The sequence below is a fragment of the Loxodonta africana genome, chromosome 13, assembly GCF_030014295.1.
Source record: "Loxodonta africana isolate mLoxAfr1 chromosome 13, mLoxAfr1.hap2, whole genome shotgun sequence".
Lineage (NCBI taxonomy): Eukaryota > Metazoa > Chordata > Mammalia > Proboscidea > Elephantidae > Loxodonta > Loxodonta africana.
Window position 1 is genome coordinate 53775301 of NC_087354.1, and position 23145 is coordinate 53798445.

The 23145-nt window shown below is 36.4% G+C and overlaps 1 protein-coding gene across 3 annotated transcripts in view; it reads left to right on the forward strand.

Moving 5' to 3' along the window:
* The window catches only part of VPS13C (vacuolar protein sorting 13 homolog C), a 187196-nt gene that overhangs the window by 81586 nt on the left and 82465 nt on the right, over positions 1-23145 (forward strand). For all 3 annotated transcript variants that reach the window (XR_010317431.1, XM_064267464.1, XM_064267465.1), the window contains exons 22-36: positions 1030-1147; positions 4266-4395; positions 5218-5296; positions 5961-6100; positions 7416-7569; positions 9498-9577; positions 12149-12208; positions 13393-13555; positions 15170-15286; positions 16160-16263; positions 16480-16647; positions 17339-17643; positions 19064-19211; positions 19936-20044; positions 21406-21539. Coding sequence is in view for 2 of the 3 variants with exons in the window: in XM_064267464.1 (XP_064123534.1) it covers positions 1030-1147; positions 4266-4395; positions 5218-5296; positions 5961-6100; positions 7416-7569; positions 9498-9577; positions 12149-12208; positions 13393-13555; positions 15170-15286; positions 16160-16263; positions 16480-16647; positions 17339-17643; positions 19064-19211; positions 19936-20044; positions 21406-21539 (2009 nt within the window). In the remaining variant the exon portion in view is untranslated. The remainder of the gene's footprint in view (positions 1-1029; positions 1148-4265; positions 4396-5217; positions 5297-5960; positions 6101-7415; positions 7570-9497; positions 9578-12148; positions 12209-13392; positions 13556-15169; positions 15287-16159; positions 16264-16479; positions 16648-17338; positions 17644-19063; positions 19212-19935; positions 20045-21405; positions 21540-23145) is intronic.

Here is a 23145-nt window from a genome sequence, read left to right on the forward strand (position 1 = left end):
TTCTTAAATGTTTTACTATGTTAGCCTAGTCTTTATTTCCACAGTATTACATCTGCTTTTGTAGATATAAAAGTATAGGTATAGCCTTAATCCTTTAATTGTTATTATTTTCCAAAAGCTTTGCTATTTTCTACTGTCTAAGTAAAGATTGCTGGTTATCTATTCTTTGCTAGTTTGTAGAAGCAGTAATTATTAAACATTGAGTCTGTCACTTTGTGGAAGGTCATTGGAAGAAAGAACAGTTACCATCTTTGACTAGAGTTTATACTCTTCTAGGAGTGATGAGATATACTAACATGTAATATGTCCTTCTAGTCTTACGTAACATAACATTTCATGTTCTACTTGATTTTAATGTGTTAGGAGCCCACTAGTTTGTTGCAGGGAAGGATTTACACAGATCATTAAAACTGCCTTTTCATTTTTATGTACTTAAAAATTAAAAATGATAAAAGATGTTCAGTCATTACATCAATAGAGATCTGTTTAAGATTCTGTTATCCATTGGGAAGTCCGTCTTTGGGACCTTCCTATTTGAAAGAAAAGTAGTTACCATACATTGGTCATAAAGTCTTGATAAAACTCATTTTTGCTTCAGAATCATGTGCTAAGCTAGTGTAATTGCACTGAGGAACCCTATAAACCTCTTTTTTTCCCTTTGGCATCTGTTTTTTTCCCTATAATTTTTTTTTTGGCTTTTCACTGTAACTACCCACCTTGATTGCTAACTCTGGATTCAAGATAATTAATTCCTGGGGATTTTTTGGTGCTTGCTTTGAAATGCAGGATATTGTCGTATGAATATTCTCCAAATAAATATTTAGAATTATTTTTATATCATAGTCTTTGACTCCTGTCAATCTGTTTTTAAGAAATATAGATCATTTAAGTTGTATGCTGAAAGAAGTAAAAATGAGTATTCATTGAATCTACTTATTAACTGTTTTCATATAACTTAGAGTAGTTTTCCACAGAATACCGGATAATTAAAAAAATAATCAGTCAATATTTTAAATTATCTTTTTGAAGAGGAAGACTGGAAAAAGTATCGATTTCAGCATCCATCAACTATGCATATATTACAACCAATGGATATTCATGTTGAGTTGGCCAAGGCAATGGTGGAAAAAGACATTAGAATGGCTAGGTAATGTATGAGTTTCTCTTGTACCTACTAGAAAGTCAGTAAAGTGAAATATATCTGCACCGGTTACAGGATTTTAAGAAAGCAAAGATGGATTTCTATAGGAGAAATAACAATCATTCTGTTTTATAGCAAGTACATTTTTAGGAAAATGTATTATTTGTCTTAGATATTACTGGTCTTATTTCTGAATTATTTGGACTTTTACATTCTTTAAAATTTGATAATCAGTGTTACTGAATGTGATAAGCTTCAGTAGCAATAAAATAAAATCAACAAAATTTGATAATGAAGCTACATAAAAAACTGAATTTTAAATTTAGGTAGATAATTATGAAATAATTATACTGCTTTTTAAAAAACCTGTTATCACAGTCAAGATAATGAATGCATTCATCACCCCTAAAAGTTTCCTGTGCCCCTTTGTACTCCTTCACTCCCATCCCTACCTACCAACTCCCTTCCCCACCATCCCCAGACGATCATTGGCCAGCTCTCTGACACTATAGTTAGAATTTTCTACGATTTTATATAAATGGAATCATACAGTTTTAACTCGTTTTTTGTTTGGCCTCTTCCACTCAGCATGATTAATTTGAGATTCATCTGTGTTGTGTGTCTCCGCAGCTCACTGACAACCTTTACCAGGTGGATTTCAAACCAATCTTGTATTACTAGATTAACCCCACTTGGTAATGATGTATTATTCTTTTAAAATGTTGCTGGAATCCGTTTGCTAAAATTCCATTACACAGTTTTACATATCTGTTTACGAGGGGTATTGGTCTGTACTTTTCCTTGTTTGGGGTGAGGGTATTGGGTATCAAGTATCAAGGTAACGGTGACCTCATGAAATGAGTTTTCTGGAAGACCCTGTGTAAAACTGGCATTCTTTACTTAAATGTTTGGCAGATTTTGCCAGTGAAGTAATTTGGGCCTACAGTTTTCTTTGTGAGAAGATTTAAAACTAAAAATTTAGTTTCTTTAATGGGTATAGGGTTATTCAGGTTATCTTTTTGTTCTAAGAAATCTTTGGTAGTTTGTGTTTTTTGAGGAATTAGCCCATCTTAGTTGTTGAGTTTATTGGCATAAAGTTGTTCATAATATTTCCTTATGACCTTTTCAATATGTATAGTCTGTGGTGGTGTTTGGAAACACTGGTGGCGTAGTGGTTAAGTGCTACGGCTGTGAACCAAAGGGTCGGCAGTTCGAATCCTCCAGGCGCTCCTTGGAAACTCTATGAGGCAATTCTACTCTGTCCTATAGAGTGGCTATGAGTCGGAATCAACTTGATGGCACTGGGTTTGGTTTTTGGTTTGAGTGGTGGTGTTACCTCCCTTACTCGTGATACTAATAATTTGTGCCTTTTCTCTCCTTTTCCTGATCAGTCTGGCTAGAAAAACAAAACAATTCTGAGTTATCGCAACCCTGTGGGACAGAGTAGAACTCCCCCATAGAGTTTCCAAGGAGCATCTGGTGGATTCAAACTGCTAACCTTTTGGTTAGCAGTCATAGTTCTTAATGATACCAGCAGGGTTTCCAGTCTGGCTAGAGGTTTATCAATTTTATTGTTCTTCTGAAAGAATCAGCTTTTCATTTCAGTTATTTTTTCTGTTATGTTTCTGTCTTACATTTTTATTTATTTTTACTCTAATGTTTGTATTGCTTTTTTTCTGCTTACTTTGGGTTTCATTTGTTTTTCTTTATCTTGTATCTTAATATGGAAGTGGAGGCCATTGGTTTGAGATCTTTTCTGGTATAGGCATTTAGTGCTGTACTTTTACTGAACCCCACACATTTTGAAACTCTTAAGTCAGTAAGCTGGAATAATTGTAGGACTTCCTTCATTTGTTTCCCATCTCTTATCCGTCCTTTTAGCCTGATATCTAATGTTATTGAAACCACTATATCATATCTTTTGTCCAGTTTTTTAGTTATTTTAGGAGGGAGGGTTAATCCAGTTCCTGTGTTTATGATGCTTTAAATTCTATATAATGTTTTAGAAATAATAAAGAAGCATCTTACATTTTTATGGTGCTTTTCAGTTTACAGAGTACTTTAGCAGAAAGTTTAATCTTTTGTACGTTAGTGGTTTGTGCATTATAGAGAGAATCACTCTTCATTTAGAAGTTAGGCATCTGTCATTTGAGCTATTCATAGCCTAGTCAGGAAGCCAAAGATAAACATCAACCACAAGGAGGTGTATGGGCAGCAAAGAGCAATGACAAAGCTATTGAGGCAAAGAAAGTGTACAGTTGTATTGAGTAGGAAACCAAATAGAAGCAGCTGCTGCACAGTACTTAAACCCAACCAAACCCACTGCCTTCGATTCCATTGTGACTTATAGCGACTCCATAGAGTTTCCAAGGCTGTAAATCTCTGTGGAAGCAGACTGCCACGTCTTTCTCCTGTGGGGCCACCGGTAATTTCGAGCCACCAGCCTTTCAGTTAGCAGTTGAGTACTTTTTGCCACTACATCACCAGGGCTCCTTGCCTCAAAACCCATTGCCATCAAGCCTATTCTGACTCATAGTGACCCTATGGGACAGAGTAGAACTGCCCTATAGAGTTTCCAAGGAGCGCCTGGTGGATTCGAACTCTGTGCCTCAAATTAAGTGACTAATAAAAGCACGACAGCCATTGATCAGTGGGCAAAACAGACATGTCCTCATGGAAGTTATATTTTAACTAGAGGAGACAGAAAATAAACAAATATGTATATTACATGTCGGGATGACAGTGCTATAAAAAATTAGAGAGAGTGGTAGAGTAGGTACTCGTTAATGTTTATCATGAGAAATTTTGGATACCAGGAAATGGCTAAAGTATGTACAGTGTCTTTGGTTTTAAAAAGTATGGAATTGTGTTTGGAAATATTTTCATGAGAATTCGTTAACTTAAAAGGGTTTGATTCCTTAAAAAGAATGTTTAAATTACCTGGAAACTTGGTTTTTCCCTTTTTCTGACAGTGTTCCCTAAATGAGGCATTAATGTAATTAGATTAAAATTTTTCAAAGTGGTGCCTTTGACTCTGCAATGCAGCCTCTTCTCCAGTGCCCCCCTCCTTAATGTAGTGAAGCTAAATAGACCTTAAAACCTTACAATTGAATTATGTTTTTAGATTTAAAGTATCAGGAGGGCTTCCTTTGATGCATGTGAGACTTTCCGACCAGAAGATGAAAGATGTGCTCTGTTTGATCGACAGTATCCCCTTGCCACAGAAATCACCGGCACAGTCACCAGAGAGACAGGTAAATGGATATAAAACAAATGCTAAAGCTCTTTACATTTGTATGTATGGTAAGTTCTTTTTCCTCTTTGTGTGTACTATTTTGATTTTCAGTCTTTTTAGGACCAGTTTATTTCATGCACTTTTGAAGTATAGTGTTTATTTTGTTGATTCTATAAAAAGCTGCAAATGGCGTTGAATAAATAAAGATTGTAGCCTATTTTTACAACTGTTTTAGAGTGATGGTAGAAAATCAATTTTAGGGCAAGCTTTATAAATGAAGGGAACAAAAATACATTAATAGAGGAAAATGTCTTTCAGATTTGTGAAACATGTTTTCAATAGAACTAGAAAGAAATCTTTAAAATGTTGTAGATAATTGGTATGAAATTTCCTTATATGTTAGACTGAAAAGTTCTAGACCATTTTAATTAGAATTGATCTTTACAGCATAAAAAAAGTGTTGACTACTTACTTTCGAAATGAAATTTGAGAGAACCAATTGATGGTGATATCATTTTCCAGGGATCTGTAATCAAGATTTCCTTTGATGTTGCAATGGATGGCAACTAAATGACACACAGTCGTAAATAGACTTACCTACCAGAGTTGTCCATAGTTTTGTCCTGTAGATGCAGGTGGTAGTCTTAGCAGTTTATAAGCCCCAGCCAGCCAATTACTAATTAGTGAGTTGCATAATGTGCTTGTTGGAAGACGTATGTATTGTGTATTGATGTGTCTTTCCATTACTATCCTCTGTTGCTCTTTCAGTCCTTCTCTCATTTATGCACATTTAATCCTGCTAAATCAGCATGTTAAGAAAACTGTTTATATTCCTTCCTAGATATCCTCAGTTCCTGTTATTTCAGATGGGACAAAAGGACTACTTGATACTTCACTATTACTAGATGGAGTGGAATCAGGTAAAGAAAACAAAATTTTCTCTCTTCACTGTAAATTGGCTTATGGAGGTAAGATTTTTAGAAAATTCAGAAATTCTGAAAGTGATAATAGTAATTGAATGGTCCTCATTCTAGCTGTGCTTATTGACCAGCAGTGTCATCTTGAGTTACTCAACTTTTGTAACCTGTGTTTCTTTATCACTTAAATGAAGGAATTTTTTTTGTGGTTGACAGCATTTAAGATTCTAAATAAGCTACTTTCATTGCCCCAATCTCTGCCTTATCCTTTCTCTAGCTCTGGTCTGACCTATCTCCTTTAATTTGAACTATAATGTAAGCTTCATGAGGAAATGGACCAGTGATTTCCTGGTCACTCTGGTGTCCTTAGTGGCTGGTATTGCCTGACACGTGGTGAATGATGCCCCCCTAAATATTTTATTGACTATTGAATGAGTGAACTAAAGAGAAAACCAGCCAGGACAATCGAAGAAAAAACAGTTGTGCCGTTTGATTTTAAATATGATTTTCACATGGCTTTGTGGGACTTAAAGCCATTAAAACTATTCTGATTCTGGATATGAAGATTATATCTAATAAATTTAATTTATGTTTGGGAGGTTTGAATGTTGTATGCTGTTTTCAGTGGACATAGTTGTCAGGTCAAAGGAATGTCTTCTTCCTTTAGAGTCTGATGATGAGTATTTTGATGCTGAAGATGGAGACTCACAGGCTGGTAAAAGTATGAAAGGATCAGAGCTGAAAAAAGCTGCAGAGGCCCCCAGTGAGGAACTCATTAACCTTCTTCTCAAGTTTGAAGTAAAAGAGGTTTGTGTAGTTGTTTTGTCCATAAATACATATGTTCTTGCTACTGTTCTTGTAAACTATCTCATGTTAGACCCAAACATTAAGTACATTAAAAATGTGGTACCCTGTTTTCCCTGCTGCCCAAAGCATGAACATGCACCCCAGAAAGTTTCAGGAAAATGGAATGTTGTTTTGTGAACACTGATACATAAGATGCCTGCTGGTTAGATGAGAAATGTAACCATGTGTTTTGATTTGAATATCTTTGATTAATTTGAATATCTTTGAGGTTCAAAATCATTTCATGTGTTTATTTCTTCTTTGGAGAATTAATTGCGCATATCCTTGGTCCATTTTTCTGGAAATTATTTCTGGTATTTTTTCTTCTTGATTTATCAGCATTCTTTGTGTTTTAAATATATTAATCCATTCATATTTATAAAAATTTTTTCCAATTTGACTTTTTTTTTTTTGCCATTTTAAAGTTTTAAATTTTTCTGTAGCGAAATTTATCACACTTTATATTCTAGTTTTAGTGGTATGTTTAAAAAGTTCTCCCCATTACAAAAAATATTTACCTGTTATTTTATGTATTACTTTATAATTTCATTGATTTATTTAAGTCATTGATTTATCTGAAATTTGTTGTTATGTATTAATTCTGTGCTGAATACCGTACTGTGCTATCTTATTATTTCTGTGCTATCTTATTATTTCTTTGCTTTTCCCATGTGGAAGTTTCATGGCTTTTTCAACATCAGAAGTCACTATAGCATCACTTCCTCTGTACTTTGTGATTGAAGCAATCACAGGTTGGCCCAGGTTTAAAGTGAGGTGACAGAGACCCCCACCTCTTGATGGGAGTATTACAGAACTTTTAAATTTAAAATTGCCACATATATTTTTCATTCTCAAAATACATTAGTTATTATTTCCACAATAAACTTAAGTTGTAATAATGATAGGGACCATCCTTGTCTTTTTACTTTAATGGGAATGGTTCTTTTATCACCGGATACGATTTTTGTTTTGAGGTACAGGTTTAAAAAAATTAAAATAAGGAAGAAGCCATACATTCCTATTTCTTACTAAATTAGAGAAATTTATATCAATAATGGGTGTTAAATTTTTTCATGATTTTTATATAGATGAGCTTGCATTCTCAGTAATAGAATTGAAGGATGATACTTTTTAGTCATATTAACTAGCTCTGTGGTAAGAGAGGAGAATGAACGGTTTTTGCTGTTCTCATGGTGATATGTATGAAGATTTTGTTGTTTTTAAGTATGATTCAGACTACTTGTCAACTTTTAATTGGCTGTGTTGATTCTTCTAGGTGATTTTGGAACTTACCAAACAACAGAAAGAAGAAAATACAATTCTGGTGTTTAACGTCACTCAGTTAGGAACAGAGGCTATGATGAGAATGTTTGACTTAACTGCAGTGTCTTATTTAAAGAAAATCAGCTTGGATTACCATGAAATTCAAGGTAATAGCCATTAAAAGTAGAAATAACACTTTAGGGTATCTGAAACACTTTTAATTATATAATAATATTTATGATAAATACTAACTACCTGACACTGTCTTAAGCACTTTACAAATAATAACTCATTTACTCTGTATAACATCAGTATGAAGTAAGTACTGTTATTTTCTCCAGTTCACAGATAAGGAAACCTAGGCATCGATTGATTATATACCTTAATCCACTGTCACACCTTGTAAGTGGCTGAAACATGGCCCTGGGGTCTGTATTCATAACCACTGTGATCTGTCGCCACAGAGAACCTATTTAAATCCCCTTGGTGTAGGCAGCATCATTCCCATTTTACAAAGAAAAATAGAGATTTAGTGGCTTACTCAAGATAATGTATTTTATGAGTAGAAATCTAGAATTTATCTCTGGTCTTATGATACTGAAATCCTTGTTTTTTTCTATTGAATAACCTCTTGCAGTCGAGTTGATTCCAATGCAAAGTGACCATATAGGACAGGGTAGAACTGCCCCATAGCATTTCTAGGGAGTGGCTAGTGGATTCGAGCTGCCAGCCTTTTTGGTTAGCAGCCAAGCTCTTTAACCACCACGCCACCAGGGCTCCTTCTATTGAACAGTGTATGTAAATCACAGGAAGCAACAGATTATAAAAACGAAAATGAAAATAGTGAATATAAAATTTACTGAGAAGTGCTGATGGCTTATTCATTTCAGTGTTTGCATGTCTTATGTGCTCATTAGATATTTGGGGAATGAAGAAATGGATGAATCTACAGTAATTGAAATTTCATTGTATTTGTCTAATGTCTTAAATTCAAATATAAAGACCTATGTTTTGTTATTTTCTTTTTATTAGCTATAGAAGTAAACCTCAATTTAGAAGAAAAATAGTGTTTTACGTATTAGTAATTTCCTGTAAGCACTGTTAAGATGGAGTTTACATTACCGTCTTGAGGTAAAAAATACAAATAACAAATTTGCTGGGCTTTTTTGTTCTTTAGGGGTGACCTTGGAGGTCAAGGGGATATTCTGAGATGTCTCAGAAGCAGGCAGATCATAAAAGGTGGATAAAATGGTGAATAAATCTGTTCTGCCTCCAGAGCTTCTAGAGGTAGCTCCTTGATAAATTTACGTAAGAATATGGCACAGTGGTTAAGCTCTCCTTGCTAAGTGAAAGGTTGGCGGTTCAAACCCACTAGCTACTCTTCAGGAGAAAGAAGTGGCAGTCTGCTTCCATAAAGATTTAGAGCCTTGGAAACCCTATGAGACAGTTCTACTCTGTCTTGCAGGGTTGCTGTGAACCAGAATTGACTCAACTGGCAGTAGGTATGGTAATACAGTTAAAAGAAGTTTAGCAATTTCCTGCCCTTAAAAAAAAAAAACCCTTTCGTGTAAGCCTTCTCCCTTACAGTCTAAACAAAGGAAAATTATTTGGATTTCTTAATTGTGAATAAAATTAAGTGTCCCAAGAATTTTACAGCTTGACACACTGTTACAGATTTTTCTATCTAACGTCCTTGCTGTATAACTGAGAAAAGTGAAGTTAGGATGAGGAAAGGATAGAGCTGAGCTAGAATTTATATTTCCTGGTTCTCAAGCCCTTGTAGTCTTTTTGTTGCCCTGCAAATGCGCACATGGCCTTAAAAAAGCTAGAGAATCTTAATTATTTTTGGACACAGATGTGAAATCAAATAAAAATAACCATGTTTTAAAGTTAAGTTGGATGCCAAAGGTAAGAATTTGAATTGGTTTACTTCTTCACTACTGATAGTCTTTGCATGCAGTAACCATGAAAATGTGTGCATATATTCTTTTGAAGCTTAATTGACATTTTTTTAAAAAAGAAAAAGATAACTAGAAAATTCCAAAACGAAAAATGAGCAATTTACTTGAAATACTTTTCTTTTTCTTTAATCTAGGATCCAAAAAGAAGCCGCTTCATTTGATTAGCTCTTCTGACAAACCTGGATTAGATCTTTTAAAAGTGGAATATATTAAGGTAAGGGCGGTAGAATGTTTACGTATTTGTTGTATGCTCCAAACTACCCCCTGGAAGGAAAAACAAGGAGGTGGATTACCAAAGGCTCTGGATGTATATCATAATTTTTCTTTTTGGTTATAGTTTTTAATCACTTGAGTACAGGGCTATTACAAAGCCACCTAGTAGCTTCCTGTTCCCAAAGATGGAAGCCTGGAATGAAGTAGGTTCTAGCGAGTGCTCCTGTCTTCTGGGGCATATTTACCTACCTACATTAGTTGTATGGAAACCCTGGTGGCATAGTGGTTAAGCGCTACGGCTGCTAACCAAAGGGTCGGGAGTTTGAATCCTCCAGGCGCTCCTTGGAAACTCTATGGGGCAGTTCTGCTCTGTCTTGTAGGGTCGCTGAATCGGAATCGACTTGACGGCATCGGGTTTGGTTTTTTGATTTATTAGTTGTATATGTAGGTGACATTTGGCTGATCATACAGCATCAAAAAGGATAAAGGCTGATTGGATTGGCTTAGGAGAAAACTGCCCGTATTGGGAAGGGACTCAAAAATATAACACATGAGAAACACTGATGATACTTAGTTTCATTCAAGATTAGCTGGTTTGTGTAGCCATTCAACAACTATTTATTTGGTGTCCATGTGTGCCTGGTGCTTTGTTAGGCACTTAGGATACAGAGATGAAAACCATTCCCTGTCCCCAAGGAAATTATAAACTAGTAGGCAGATAGGAGCCCTGGTGGCACACTGGTTAAAGGGCCTGGCTGTTAACTGAAAGGTCAGTGGTTTGAACCCACTAGCTGCTCTGCAGGAGAAAGATGTGGCATTCTGCTCCCATAAAGATCTACATCTTTGGAAACCCTATGGGGCAGTTTTACTCTGTCCTATAGGGTTACTGAAGAGCCCCGGTGGTGCAGTGGTTAAGAGCTCGGCTGCTAACTGAAAAGGCTGGCAGTTCAAATCCACCAGCAGCAACTTGGAAACCTTATGGGGCAGTTCTACTGTTGTATTACAGGGTCGTTGTAAGTTGAAATCTACTTGATGGTAATGGGTTTGGTTCCGGGTTTTATAGGGTTACTGTGAGTTGGAATAGTCTTGCCAGCAGTGGATTTGGAGGGAGACAGTTAAACAACAGTTAAAATATAGCATGATTGACTGTCTAATAGAGAAATGCACAAAGAACTGTGGGAGTAGGGGGGCTGAGGAACCAGCCCAGCCAGAAAACTAATCACAGGAGGTAGAACTCTGAATTTGAGTCTGAATTTTCTATGTAATTTTCTATGTAAGGGGCAGAATAGGATCAATGGATCGTGTGATGAAAGATAGATTTTCAACTTAGTGTGACAAAACAAAAAACCAAACGTGCTGCTGTTGAGTTGATTCCGACTTGTAGGGCAGAGTAGAAGTATCCCGTAGGGTTTCCAAGGAGCTGCTGGTAAATTCGAACTGTCAACATTTTGCTTAACAGCTGAGCTCTTGACCACTGCACCACCAGAGCTCCAACTTAGTATGAAGACCTCATGAAACTCAAAGCTTGGATTTGTAAGGAAACGGGGTTTCTTTCCCTGGAGATATCCAAATACAGACTTGGCAGAGACTTTATAAAGGAATTTAGGTATTAGGTGACTGATAGACTAAACAGCAACAGCAAAACCAAACCCATTGCCGTCAAGTTGATTCTGACTCATGGTGACCTCATGTGTTACAGAGTAGAGCTGCTCCATAGGGTTTTGTTGGCATAGCAGATCGCCAGGCCTTTCTTTTGTGGCACCACTGGATGGGTTTGAATTACCAACCTTTAGGTTAGTAGTTGAGGACAAACCATTTGTGCCACTCAGAAACCTACACCGATGTACCTTTAAAGTCACATTCAACCTTGAGAGTTTATAATTCTGCCATATAGCTGCAGTCACCTGTATAATTCTGATGTCTAGCTGCAGTTACCTATATAATTCTGACGTCTAGCCACAGCTACCTGTATAATTCTGACATTTAGCTGCAGCTACCTGTATAATTCTGATGTCTAGCCACAGCTACCTGTATAATTCTGACATTTAGCTGCAGCTACCTGTATAATTCTGACGTCTAGCCGCAGCTACCTGTATGATTCTGATGTCTAGCTGCAGCTACCTGTATAATTCTGATGTCTAGCCACAGCTACCTGTATAATTCTGACATTTAGCCGCAGCTACCTGTATAATTCTGACGTCTGGTCGCAGCTACCTGTATGATTCTGACGTCTAGCTGCAGCTACCTGTATAATTCTGACGTCTAGCCGCAGCTACCTGTATAATTCTGACGTCCAGCTGCAGTTGTCTGTATGATTCTGACGTCTAGCCGCGGTTACCCATATGATTCTGACGTCTAGCCACGGTACATCTAGCTGCAGTTACCTAGAAATGAATGGTACCATGCTCTTGCATGTTTGAAGAGGGGAAAAAGTCACTCTGTTATAATAAATTATTTGGATGTGACTTTAAAGTATAAAAACCCAGTTAAAGCATAGATAATAAAATTAAATATATAATATATATAAAATACAGATAAAACTAACTATAAATAAATTAACTTCTTTTTTCAGGCTGATAAAAATGGACCTAGTTTTCAAACTACTTTTGAAAAAACTGAGCAAACAGTTAAGGTAAGAAATTCTATTGAAGGAATATATCTTATTTGAAAATAACCTACTTTCCAAGCTTCAAATATCCTTTGAGAAATATTGACTGAATAATTTGAGGACGTAAGGTATAAACTAACCTCATAAATACTTAATCTGCTCTGTGCGTGATTCAGCTTTAGTCAAGCTGTTGTTTTGACCTACTATATCACACCCTAATGTCCTTAAAACTTTTAATGTTATTTCTAAAAACAAGGGAATGTTTTAGACACAGAGGACCATTGATTTATAGAGAACGGACAAGGTTCTCCACAGAGCAGACTAGATAGCATCGTTTAATGCAGGAGTGAAAGCCTGAAATACAGGGAGAAACGTGGGAGCTGAAGCGGCACGACTTAGGTGGTGGCACAGAGGAGGAAGAGGTGCAGTGTAACTGTGAGTGACAAACAGAAAATGAGGGAGGTGGATTTTGCATGAAACTTTTCAGAGATGGGGAATCTGTTATAATATTGTGAACCTTCCTTTTTTATAGTTTTTATGTCCATTTAGTGTTTTCAGGAAATGGAAAAAAAAATTTTCTTACATATAAGCAAAGATTATTACATGTTCCTTTGCTATTAGAAAACTTAGCTTCCTGGAGCCAGTGTTTTAAAAAAATGTAGTACTTTTTCCCCTTTATACATTATGTGTTCTATGTTTCTTCTTAAATGATAGGACCGTTATTGAGGTTTTAGAAGAGCATTTAATGACAGAAAACTCACTCACGATCATATCTTTTATAGGTAAATCTCATGAATGCCACATTTGAAATTATTTCTAGACAATAGTAGCACATGGTGATTCTGGAGTTTGATGTTCTAGCTTATGAGTTTTATGTAATCATAGTAAATATCACTGACAATCCAAGAAACCATTTATGTGTTGAATGTTGGAATGACTGTGAAAAGTAGATTATGGGTCCCACGACAGTTATACATGGAAATGTGAGTTATTCTGTTACTTTGTATACTTCTATGTTCTCTTGAAGTAAGCAAGTGTAATATACTCTCCATGTATGCCACGTTCAAAGACCCTGGGCTGTGAATCTTCGTTTTCCTCTCTCCTCCTTCTGAATGGGGAAGACGGTGATACAGGCAGAACTGGGAGCCCTTTGGATCCATCATGGAGACAATGGACTCAGGAAAACTTTCTTTTTTGAACATCTTTAGGTAGCCTTTTCATCTTTAAATCTGTTGCTGCAAACACAAGCCCTTCTCTCTTCTATTAACTACCTGACAAACGTTATTCCATCAGATGGTCAAAAAATGGGTGATGTCAAGGAGGCACAAATTTCAACTGAAAAGCAACAAAAGAATTCAGCTCTGCAAAAGGGTATGAAACATACTTTTTTGTTTCTTGTTAGTAAGGGTTTTAGAGTTCTAGCGCTAAGTGAGCAATCTCAGAGATTACCTGATTCAGTCATTTACAAGCCACTTTCCCCACTTAGTCCTTTTCTTCAAATAAAACCTGACCCGGGTGCTTGATATATAAGGAAAATGCAATTAGCGAAGTTATTTTTAGAAATGTTTGTTTTGTTCTTATTCCTGTTTTGGTGGTCGTGGGGGTGCCATTAGGTAGTTACTAGGAGGAGGTGGTGGGGGTGCCATTAAGTAGTTACTAGGAGGAGGTGGTGGGGGGTACCATGAGGTAGTTACTAGGAGGAGGTGGTGGGGGGTACCATTAGGTGGTTACTAGGAGGTGGTGGTGGGGGTGCAGTTAGGTAGTTACTAGGAGGTGGTGGTGGGGTGCAGTTAGGTAGTTACTAGGAGGTGGTGGTGTGGGTGCCGTTAGGAAGTTACTAGGAGGAGGTGGTGGGGGTGCCGTTAGGTAGTTACTAGGAGGTGGTGGTGGGGGTGCCGTTAGGTAGTTATTAGGAGGAGGTGATGGGGTGCCGTTAGGAAGTTACCAGGAGGAGGTGGTGGGGGTGCCGTTAGGTAGGTACTAGGAGGTGGTGGTGGGGGTGCCATTAGGTAGTTACTAGGAGGTGGTGGTGGGATGCTGTTAGGTAGTTATCAGGAGGAGGTGATGGGGTGCCGTTGGGTGGTTACTAGGAGGTGGTGGTAGATGCCGTTAGGTAGTTACTAGGAGGTGGTGGCGGGGGTGCTGTTAGGTAGTTACTAGGAGGAGGTGGTGGGGGTGCCGTTAGGTAGTTACTAGGAGGAGGTGGTGGCGTGCCGTTAGGTAGTTACTAGGAGGAGGTTGGTAGGGATGCCGTTAGATAGTTACTAGGAGGAGGTGGTGGGGATGCCGTTAGGTAGTTACTAGGAGGAGGTGGTGGGGATGCTGTTAGGTAGTTTCTGGAGGTGGTGATGTGGGTGCTGTTAGGTAGTTTCTAGGAGGTGGTGGGGGTGCTGCTAGATAGTTACCAGGAGGAGGTGGTGGGGGTACTGTTAGGTAGTTAACAGGAGAAGGTGGTGGGGGTGCAATTAGGTAGTTTCTAGTAGGTGGTAGGGGTGCTGTTATTTACACTGAGCTCTTCCTCCCCTCTCAGTGGCTTCTGAAGGGACTCCAGAGAGAGCATTAGTTTTCACTTCCATTTTACACATAAGAAGATTAAGACCCAGAGGTATAAAGGCAGGGGTGCAAGGATAGAGTCTAACTGGTCAAGAGCCCAGGCTTTGGATCAGAACGAACTCACTTCAAGTCCTGACTCTGCTACGTAAACAATGTGACCATAGACCTGTTATTTAGCTTCTCTGCATTTCAGTGTCCTTATCTTACTCATTTTAGCTTTTATCCTTGCTTTTAAATGATAAAAGTAACACATTTCACTATTAAAAATGAAACCTGTAGAGAATATATAAAGTGCAAAAAGTATTTGAAATTTTAAGAGCTTGAGAGTTTTATTTTAACAGGATTGTGGGTCACTTAATGTAAGTGTGATTCCTTAATAGATTTTTGATTACTAGAATCCATCTGTGATCAAATGCTTTGTTTTATTTTTAGTGATTGTATCCTCTAAAGATAGTGATATTATTAACTTCAGGCTCTTTGCCAAGTTGAATGCTTTCTGTGTTGTCATTTGTGATGAAAAGAACAATATTGCTGAAATCAAGATTCAAGGTAAAATTTTTCACATTAAAAATTGGTTAAAAGATAAGCTTTTTTTTGTATTGCTAAAGAATGTATAAATGGAGGTCTGTGAGCTGTGAAAGCGGGAAGGACAGAATTGGGCTGCCTGTGTTCTTTTTTGGGGGGGGGTCGGGGGGGTGTAGCTGTTGGTCAGGATCTGGCCATCAAAATGAACTACACACACTGGTATTGTAGACCTTCCAGAGAGTTGTCCCGGAGATGGGAAAGGGTGCTAATGTCAACGTTGGGATGCTGTTGATGGGCTGGGATAAGTGTCAATGCCCAATCCCAGTTAGGTTCTTTGAATATGCTTTATCCTGATGTGAATTCAGAGCAACCTCATCATGAAAAACAAGCCTGTGCAACCAATTATGTCCTTTTAGGCAAAAGCTGCTAAAACTCATCACCTCACTTTTTCCCTGGCTCTGTCTTTACCATCTCATTGTGATCTGGTAAAGATAAAGAATTTGTTCAGTGAAATTCTTGGAGAACTTAGAAACCAGAAAACTAAGTTTTTTTTTTTTTTTTCTTATGTCCTTTCTCTACTGGTCTGAATTTGATTTATGAAACTTTTTCATAACTTCCATGTAGAGCACGGAGTATAAGGTATAAACAATCCTGATAATCTGTTTGTACCAGATCTGATTTCTTCAGGAGATTAGAAATTCAGATAATTATTTTTAGTGAAATTGTAGGTTTCATTCTTTATAAAACAAAAATGACCTAATATAGCAGCGTATCTGTCAACTGTGAGTTCAGACATGGCTACGTATTTTAAGGTTTTACCTCCAAGATAAAATCATGCAATGAAAAAGATCTTATTGGTGGTTGATCTACAGAAATTATAATTTTTTTGTTTTTCAGGCCTTGATTCATTTCTTTCTCTTCAGTCAAGAAAACAGTCACTCTTTGCCAGACTAGAAAATATTATTGTCACAGATGTAGATCCTAAGACAATTCATAAAAAAGTAGGTGACAGTAAATAATGTTTTTTGATGATTGAGCATGAGATTTAAAAAAAAAAACATAGTTTACTTTAAAATGTGTTAATGAGATATATTTTAATAGACAAATATTTGTTTCTATGAAGATTGTATACGGAAAGTTTAAAATATAAACCCTTTTCTAAATGGGATTTTGTTTTGTCTTCTGGAATGAGGTACATTCAGATTTCTGTTTTTCAGGCTGTCTCGATAATGGGCAATGAAGTTTTTCGTTTTAAATTGGATTTGTATCCAGATGCTACTGAGGGGGATTCCTATACTGACATGTCCAAGGTGGATGGTGTGGTCTCGCTGAATGTTGGCTGTATTCAGATTGTGTATCTTCATAAATTCCTCATGTCACTTCTGGTAAAATACTATTTAGTATGTTAAAATTTCAACTTGGAAGTGTTTAAATAAGTCTGATTATTATGTTTGCAAATTGTGTAAACTTGGATTTTTAGGGTGGGCACTGTTCTGATTATGTATAAAACCAAAAACCAAACCCATTGTCGTTAAGTTAATTCGGACTAATAGCGACCCTGTAGGACAGAGTAGAACTGCTCCATAGTGTTTACAGGGAGCAGCTGGTAGATTTGAACTGCCAACCTTTTTTGGTTCGCAGCCATAGCGTGCTGTGGCTCTTAACCACTGTGCTACCAGGGCCTCCGGATTACATATGGTATTTATATATTAATATAAAGGTCAACACATCTGTTTAATAGGGAGCTGAAATCTGAATCATAATGATTTTTCTTTAAATCTAGAAGTGGTAATTATTTTTACTAGAGTATAATCAAACCAAATTCTTAAGTAAAAAAAAAATTTTTTTTCACCTCTTTTTTTTTTTTTTATTCCTTAGTTCTATAACATTAAGCCCTGGTCAGCTAGCTCATGGTTATGGGTGAATTAACAGTAATTCTTAGCTAATACTAGAAAAACAGGGCTCAGCTGAAAGTTATTTATTGGAGAAAAACCAGCATGTGTCTACAAAGAAGATGGCATTATTAGTACACCTGGCCTGTGTTTGAGTCTTTCCTTTTATGTTTCATGCCCACAGAACTTCCTGAATAATTTCCAGACAGCCAAAGAAGCTCTGAGTGCTGCCACGGCCCAAGCTGCGGAAAAGGCTGCCACGAGCGTGAAAGATCTTGCCCAGAGGAGTTTTCGCATTTCCATCTCTGTTGATTTGAAAGCTCCAGTTATAATCATCCCACAGTCTTCCATTTCCACCAACGCAGTAGTGGTAGACCTTGGGTTAATCAGAGTTCAAAATCAGTTCAGTCTGATATCTGGTGAAGACTGCTTACATCCACCAGTAATCGATAGAATGAACGTACAGCTAACACAGCTTAAGCTTTCTAGGTATACTCTTTCAATAATTTCAGATTTAAGTATTATCTTAGTATTGTCGATAAAATTTCATGACCTTTGAAAGTCATACCTAAAATACATCTATTACATGGAACAGCTTTTTTTTTTTTTAATTAGCTTTCTATTTTGAAAAATTTCAAACTTGCAGAAAAGTTGCAAGAAGAAATACCATGAGCACACTTAAAAGTCCTTTACCTAGGTCTACCAGTTGTTGACTTTTGCTTTCTAACTCTGTGTATGTACATATTATGGAAACCCTGGTGGCATAGTGGTTAAGTGCTAGAGCTGCTAACCAAAAGGTTGGCAGTTCGAATCTACCAGGTGTCCCTTGGAAGCTCTATGTCCTCTAGGGTAGCCATGAGTCGGAATTGACTCTGAGGCAACAGGTTTGGTTGGTATATGTATTATTATTTAAACACTTTTTTGCTAAACATTTTTTGAGAGTAGACATCTTGACCTTTGCCTCTAAATACTTTAGCCTTTGTCTCCTAAGAACAAGGACATTCTCTTGCATAATCACAGTATAATTGCCAAATTCTGGAAATTTCACATTGATATAATGTACAGTATATACTCAGATATACCTGTTGTCACAATAAGAATTTTGGGGATATTTTAGTAATTTATCTCCTTGATCCAGGATCACATGTGATATTTACCTGTATCCTGATACTACTGAGGGGGTTTCTGTACCAATAGATACATTTCCTGAACTGGGCCTTCATGAGTCCGTCATCTTTCGTCATAAAGGCAGTTTTACAGAGCACAGTCTAGTTTGATGGGGAGTCTCTGGATTTGATTTGTCTGAGTGTTTCCCCGTGACTTGATGCGGCTTAGGCAGTTGTGGCAGGAGTGCTGTGTAAGTGGGGTCGTATCCTCAGCCCACCTGGGTGACACATGGAGCCAGTGTGTGCGCAGTTCATTCTAAAATTATTTTCTGACCATTCCAAGGGATTTCATCATCCAGAGTCAGAAAGTAATGATTATTACCCAAAGCCAGAAAATTCTGAAGAAGAGCTTTATGAAACACCTTTTGAAAATGTTAACTGTTTACCTTCTTGTTTTTTTCTTTAATCTCTGTGTCAATACATGTTTTGGTCCTTGAACAACTACATTTGATGATATTCCCCCGTATCTTCAACAATGTGAATTTCTTTCTGAGATGTATTTACTTCGTCACCTATCTGCTATTTAAACAAGTTTTCCTAATGGCTTATTGTATACCTCATATTTTAATTTGTGCCTGCTAGTGGATTATAGATTCATTTAATTGTAGATTTAGTTCTGAAAGCACTCACACAACATAGTTTCAAATCAGTATTTAGAGCATCAACTTTTGACTTTGTGTTTCTTTATAGCATACTGGATTTTTTCCTGTATATGCGTATATATCATTTATATCTTTTGTTAGGACGGTGATCCAGCCAGGCACCTCCCATCCTGATATTCAGCTATTGTACCCAATTAACTTGGACTTTTACGTAAATCGAAATCTAGCTGCATCTTGGTACCACAAGGTGCCTGTTGTGGAAATTAAAGGACGCCTTGATTCAATGAATGTAAGTACATGTGTGGAAAAAACTATGTTATGAAATTTTAGATTCTCAAGACTTTTTCATTATAAATTCAAATAAAATGTAGAGCTTTTTAACTAAATAGTGTAAGAAAAACTTCAGTGAGATATTTACAAGATCTTTATTAAGTAGAATTTATAATCTTCAGTTAAGTATAACTTAGCTTTTAGGTTTGCTGTGAGTACATAATAGCAGAAATCCGTATATAAATTGCTTATTAATATATTAAAAAATAAAAAAAATTTTTTTATTAGGTCTCATATATTATATACACACACTTACATTTTTATTTATATCTACCCGCCCTTAAGATAATTATAGCACTGAGGAAAATGCCTAGTTTTTACATTGAAAATAGTCTTTTAATTTTATTGTTATTTAAAAAGCGATACAATGCATTTTCTAAATTTCTTACGTTTTAAAATGATTAAGCTTCTTTAATGATAATCAAATTTCAGGAAGGATAATAACATTAAGTTGATGGAGCTAGTATTAATTAATAAATCATATTTTTTAAAAAAACCTTTGCTTTGAAAGTAAGAATTTAGCAGTAAAATACTTGAGTGGGTAGTGATAATGTAACTTTTTAGTCAATGTTAAGATTATTCTGTCCTGCGTGTTTTTTTAACTGGGAATTTATTTTCTGTATTAAAATTGTTTCACTTAAAAGTCAAATATATTTATTTTTCTTTTAATGTAATATTCACAGGTTAGTTTAAATCAAGAAGATCTTAATCTTTTATTTAAAATACTAGCAGAAAACCTTGGTGAAACCACTGAAGAGTTGGAGAAAATGAAACCAAGAATACAAGAGGCAGGTAAGAGGCTGACAGTTTGTAATGTGATAGATATGTGCCTATTTGGCTTACTAGTAGCGGAGATAGACAATAAAAAAGGAGATAAACAAATATATATATATATACACACATATATATATATATACAAGTTATGATTTGTGTTACTGGGAAGACAGACAAGGTGCTATTAAAGGAGATGATTGACTCTTTTTTAGTTAAGCAATCAGTTGTAGTTTCAGGCATTGTTCTAAGTTGCATGAGTTGGGAGGAGGCCATCCATAAAGAGACATTTCAAATCAGTGATTGAGTTTTGGAATTGTTACTGAATTTACATGTATGGGAGAGGGATGTTTTGATTGGGCACTGGGCTGTAGTAGCACCCGTGGGCTGATTTTAGTAAGACTAGTAGTAAGATATCTGTAAGACATGAAAATGGTTGATAAATTATCACTCTCCCAAAGATATTGAAAAAATTATTCTGAAATAAAAGTGTTAAGAGAATTTAAATTATTAGTGACAATGACTCTTTTACTTAAAGATAACTTTAACTTACCAGATGTATTTTTTAAGCCGTATGTGTATACATCCATCCACACACATACGCACACGTATTTTTTCATACAAATAATAGCATTATATACACACACACATATGTGTGTGTGTATATAATGCTGTCATTTGTACACAAACATATATACATACACAGATGTGTATTTATGTATTTTATCTTTTTGAATTAACAGTATATCTTCATGTTCATCCCATATCTGTATGTATAGATCTGCCTCATTCTTTGTATTGGCTGCCTGATATTAAATTCTGTTGAAGAATCATTATTTATCAAGGCTTTATGGACATTTCAGGTTTCTTCCAATCTTTCAATGTTACAAACCATGTTGTACTGAATATCCTTATATGTAGGATAAATTCCTGGACTGCTGGGTTGAAGAGAATTTACAATTAAAAATTCGAAAGACCTTGCCATTTGCTTTCTAAAGAACTTTCCACTCACCAACTTGCTTTTCTAAACCTATTCTAACACAGTATATATTATCAGACTTTTTTTTGCCAAATTGCTAAGTGGAAAATGGTATTTCACTGTATTTTTTTCATTAAAAAAAACTTTTCTTACTCTATGTCTGTTAACATTTATTTACTTAATGTCACTAGGTGTGACTTGCTTATTTTGTTTGTTTGTATTTTAAATATACCTGTTTCTTCTTCCTCACCATGAGTTTTCTAAGGACCGGAGGTATGTCTTCCTGGTTTATGGATTTTCAGTGTCTGCACCAGGCACCGAATACTTGTGTGAGCCCTCAAATAAATGTTCATAGAAGAAATGTGTAAATAGGAGTGAATTAATTTATTTTAAACATCTTTAGGGGAAAGTAAATATCTTGAAATCTTTACATCACAACAAAGCGGACATGCTTCGCAAAACGCTTTAACAGCTGGAGTGGAAGAGATTAGACCTATGGACATCATTAGTGTGCTGCTGAATTTTGAAATCAGAGAGGTGTGTAATTTTCATCTGTTTTTGTAAAGTGAGATGAATAAATAAATAACTTGGAATTACTTTCGTCTACTAAAAAAAAATTGTAGATTATTGATACGGATACAAAATTTTATGTAGACTGATTACTGATTTTGAATGACTTTAACCAAAAACCCCAAACCAGTTGTTGTCAAGTGGATGTTGAAATGTGGTATGCTTTGGATTTCATACAAAAAATTGTAGAAACCCTTAATAGAACAGAAAAACACAGTGTGTCTGTATTTAAAAAAAAAATTGTATTATTAGTATATGCTTTCCATCTGAAGATTCTTGAGGAAAGATTAAATTTATTTTTCCTCTTTATTCACACATTCGACAAATATTCATTGTATTTGTTATATACAGTATCCGGATATCCAAATAAAAGACACAGACTCTGAACTCAAACAAGAAAATGAACAACTACTGTTTTTATAAGTGCTCTTGTTAAAATGTTCCACGATTTTTGGAGCCGGCGCTGGTGTGGGGAGGGAAGGGGTGTCTAAGCAGCCTGAGAGAATCAGGGAAGATTCCTGGAGGAAGTGACATTCGAGTTGAGTTTTTAATGAGCAGTAAGATATAATTGCTGAAAAAGGGACCAGGAAAGGGTAGAAAGAGGAAGAGGCGTATCAGGTGTGACTATGTGAGAAAGCATAGTAGATAAAAAAAAAGATTACGAGGACTTAAAAGAACTTCCTCCCAAACCCCTTCCTCAGTAAATAGAAGTTATGGAGCCCTGGTCGTTAAGCGATAGGGCTGCTAACCAAGAGGTCCACAGTTTGAATCCACCAGTTATTCCTTGGAAACCCTATGGGTCAGTTCTGCTCTGTCCTGTGGGATTGCGATGGGTTGGAATTGACCCGTCGGCAACAGGTTTTTCTTTTTTTATAGAGGTTATGGTCTTTCTGTGAGTTAAAAATAATAAAACTTTTAAGCATATGGATTCTACTTTTTTTTTAATCTGAAATACATTCTTTAAAACTAATTTCTTTCATGTTAAACCTCCACTATTTTACAGATTAATATCAGAGCTACTGCAGTTTTCTGAGCTTTAATAACTGAAACATTGGACATCTATTAGTAAATAGACTTCATTAACATATGTATGTAGAAGACCAGTGAGTCCTTTCTGATATCATCTGTAACACATTATGACAGTTCCCTTCTCTTAGGACAGTGATTGGGAGGGAGAGGGGAATAATTTTGGCTCACTGAGGGATATTTAAGGAGGCCTGGTTGCACAGTGGTTAAATGCTGGCTGCTAACTGTAAGGTTGGCAGTTGAAACCCACCAGCCGCTCCACAGGAAAAAGATGTGTCAGTCTGCTCTCGTAAAGATTACAGCCTCGGAAAACCCTAGGGTACAGCTCTACTTTGTCCTACAGGGTTGCTAGGAGTCAGAATCGTCTTGACTGCAGTGGGTTTGGTTTTTGATTTAAGGGATATTTGGCATATCTAGAGACATTTTTTGTCAGCCTGGGTTGGGGGAGAGTACCACTGGCAGCTAGCAGGTAGAAGGTAGGAATGCTGCTAACCATTCTGCAATGCACAGAGCAGCCCCACTACAGAGAGTTAGGTAGCCCAAGAGG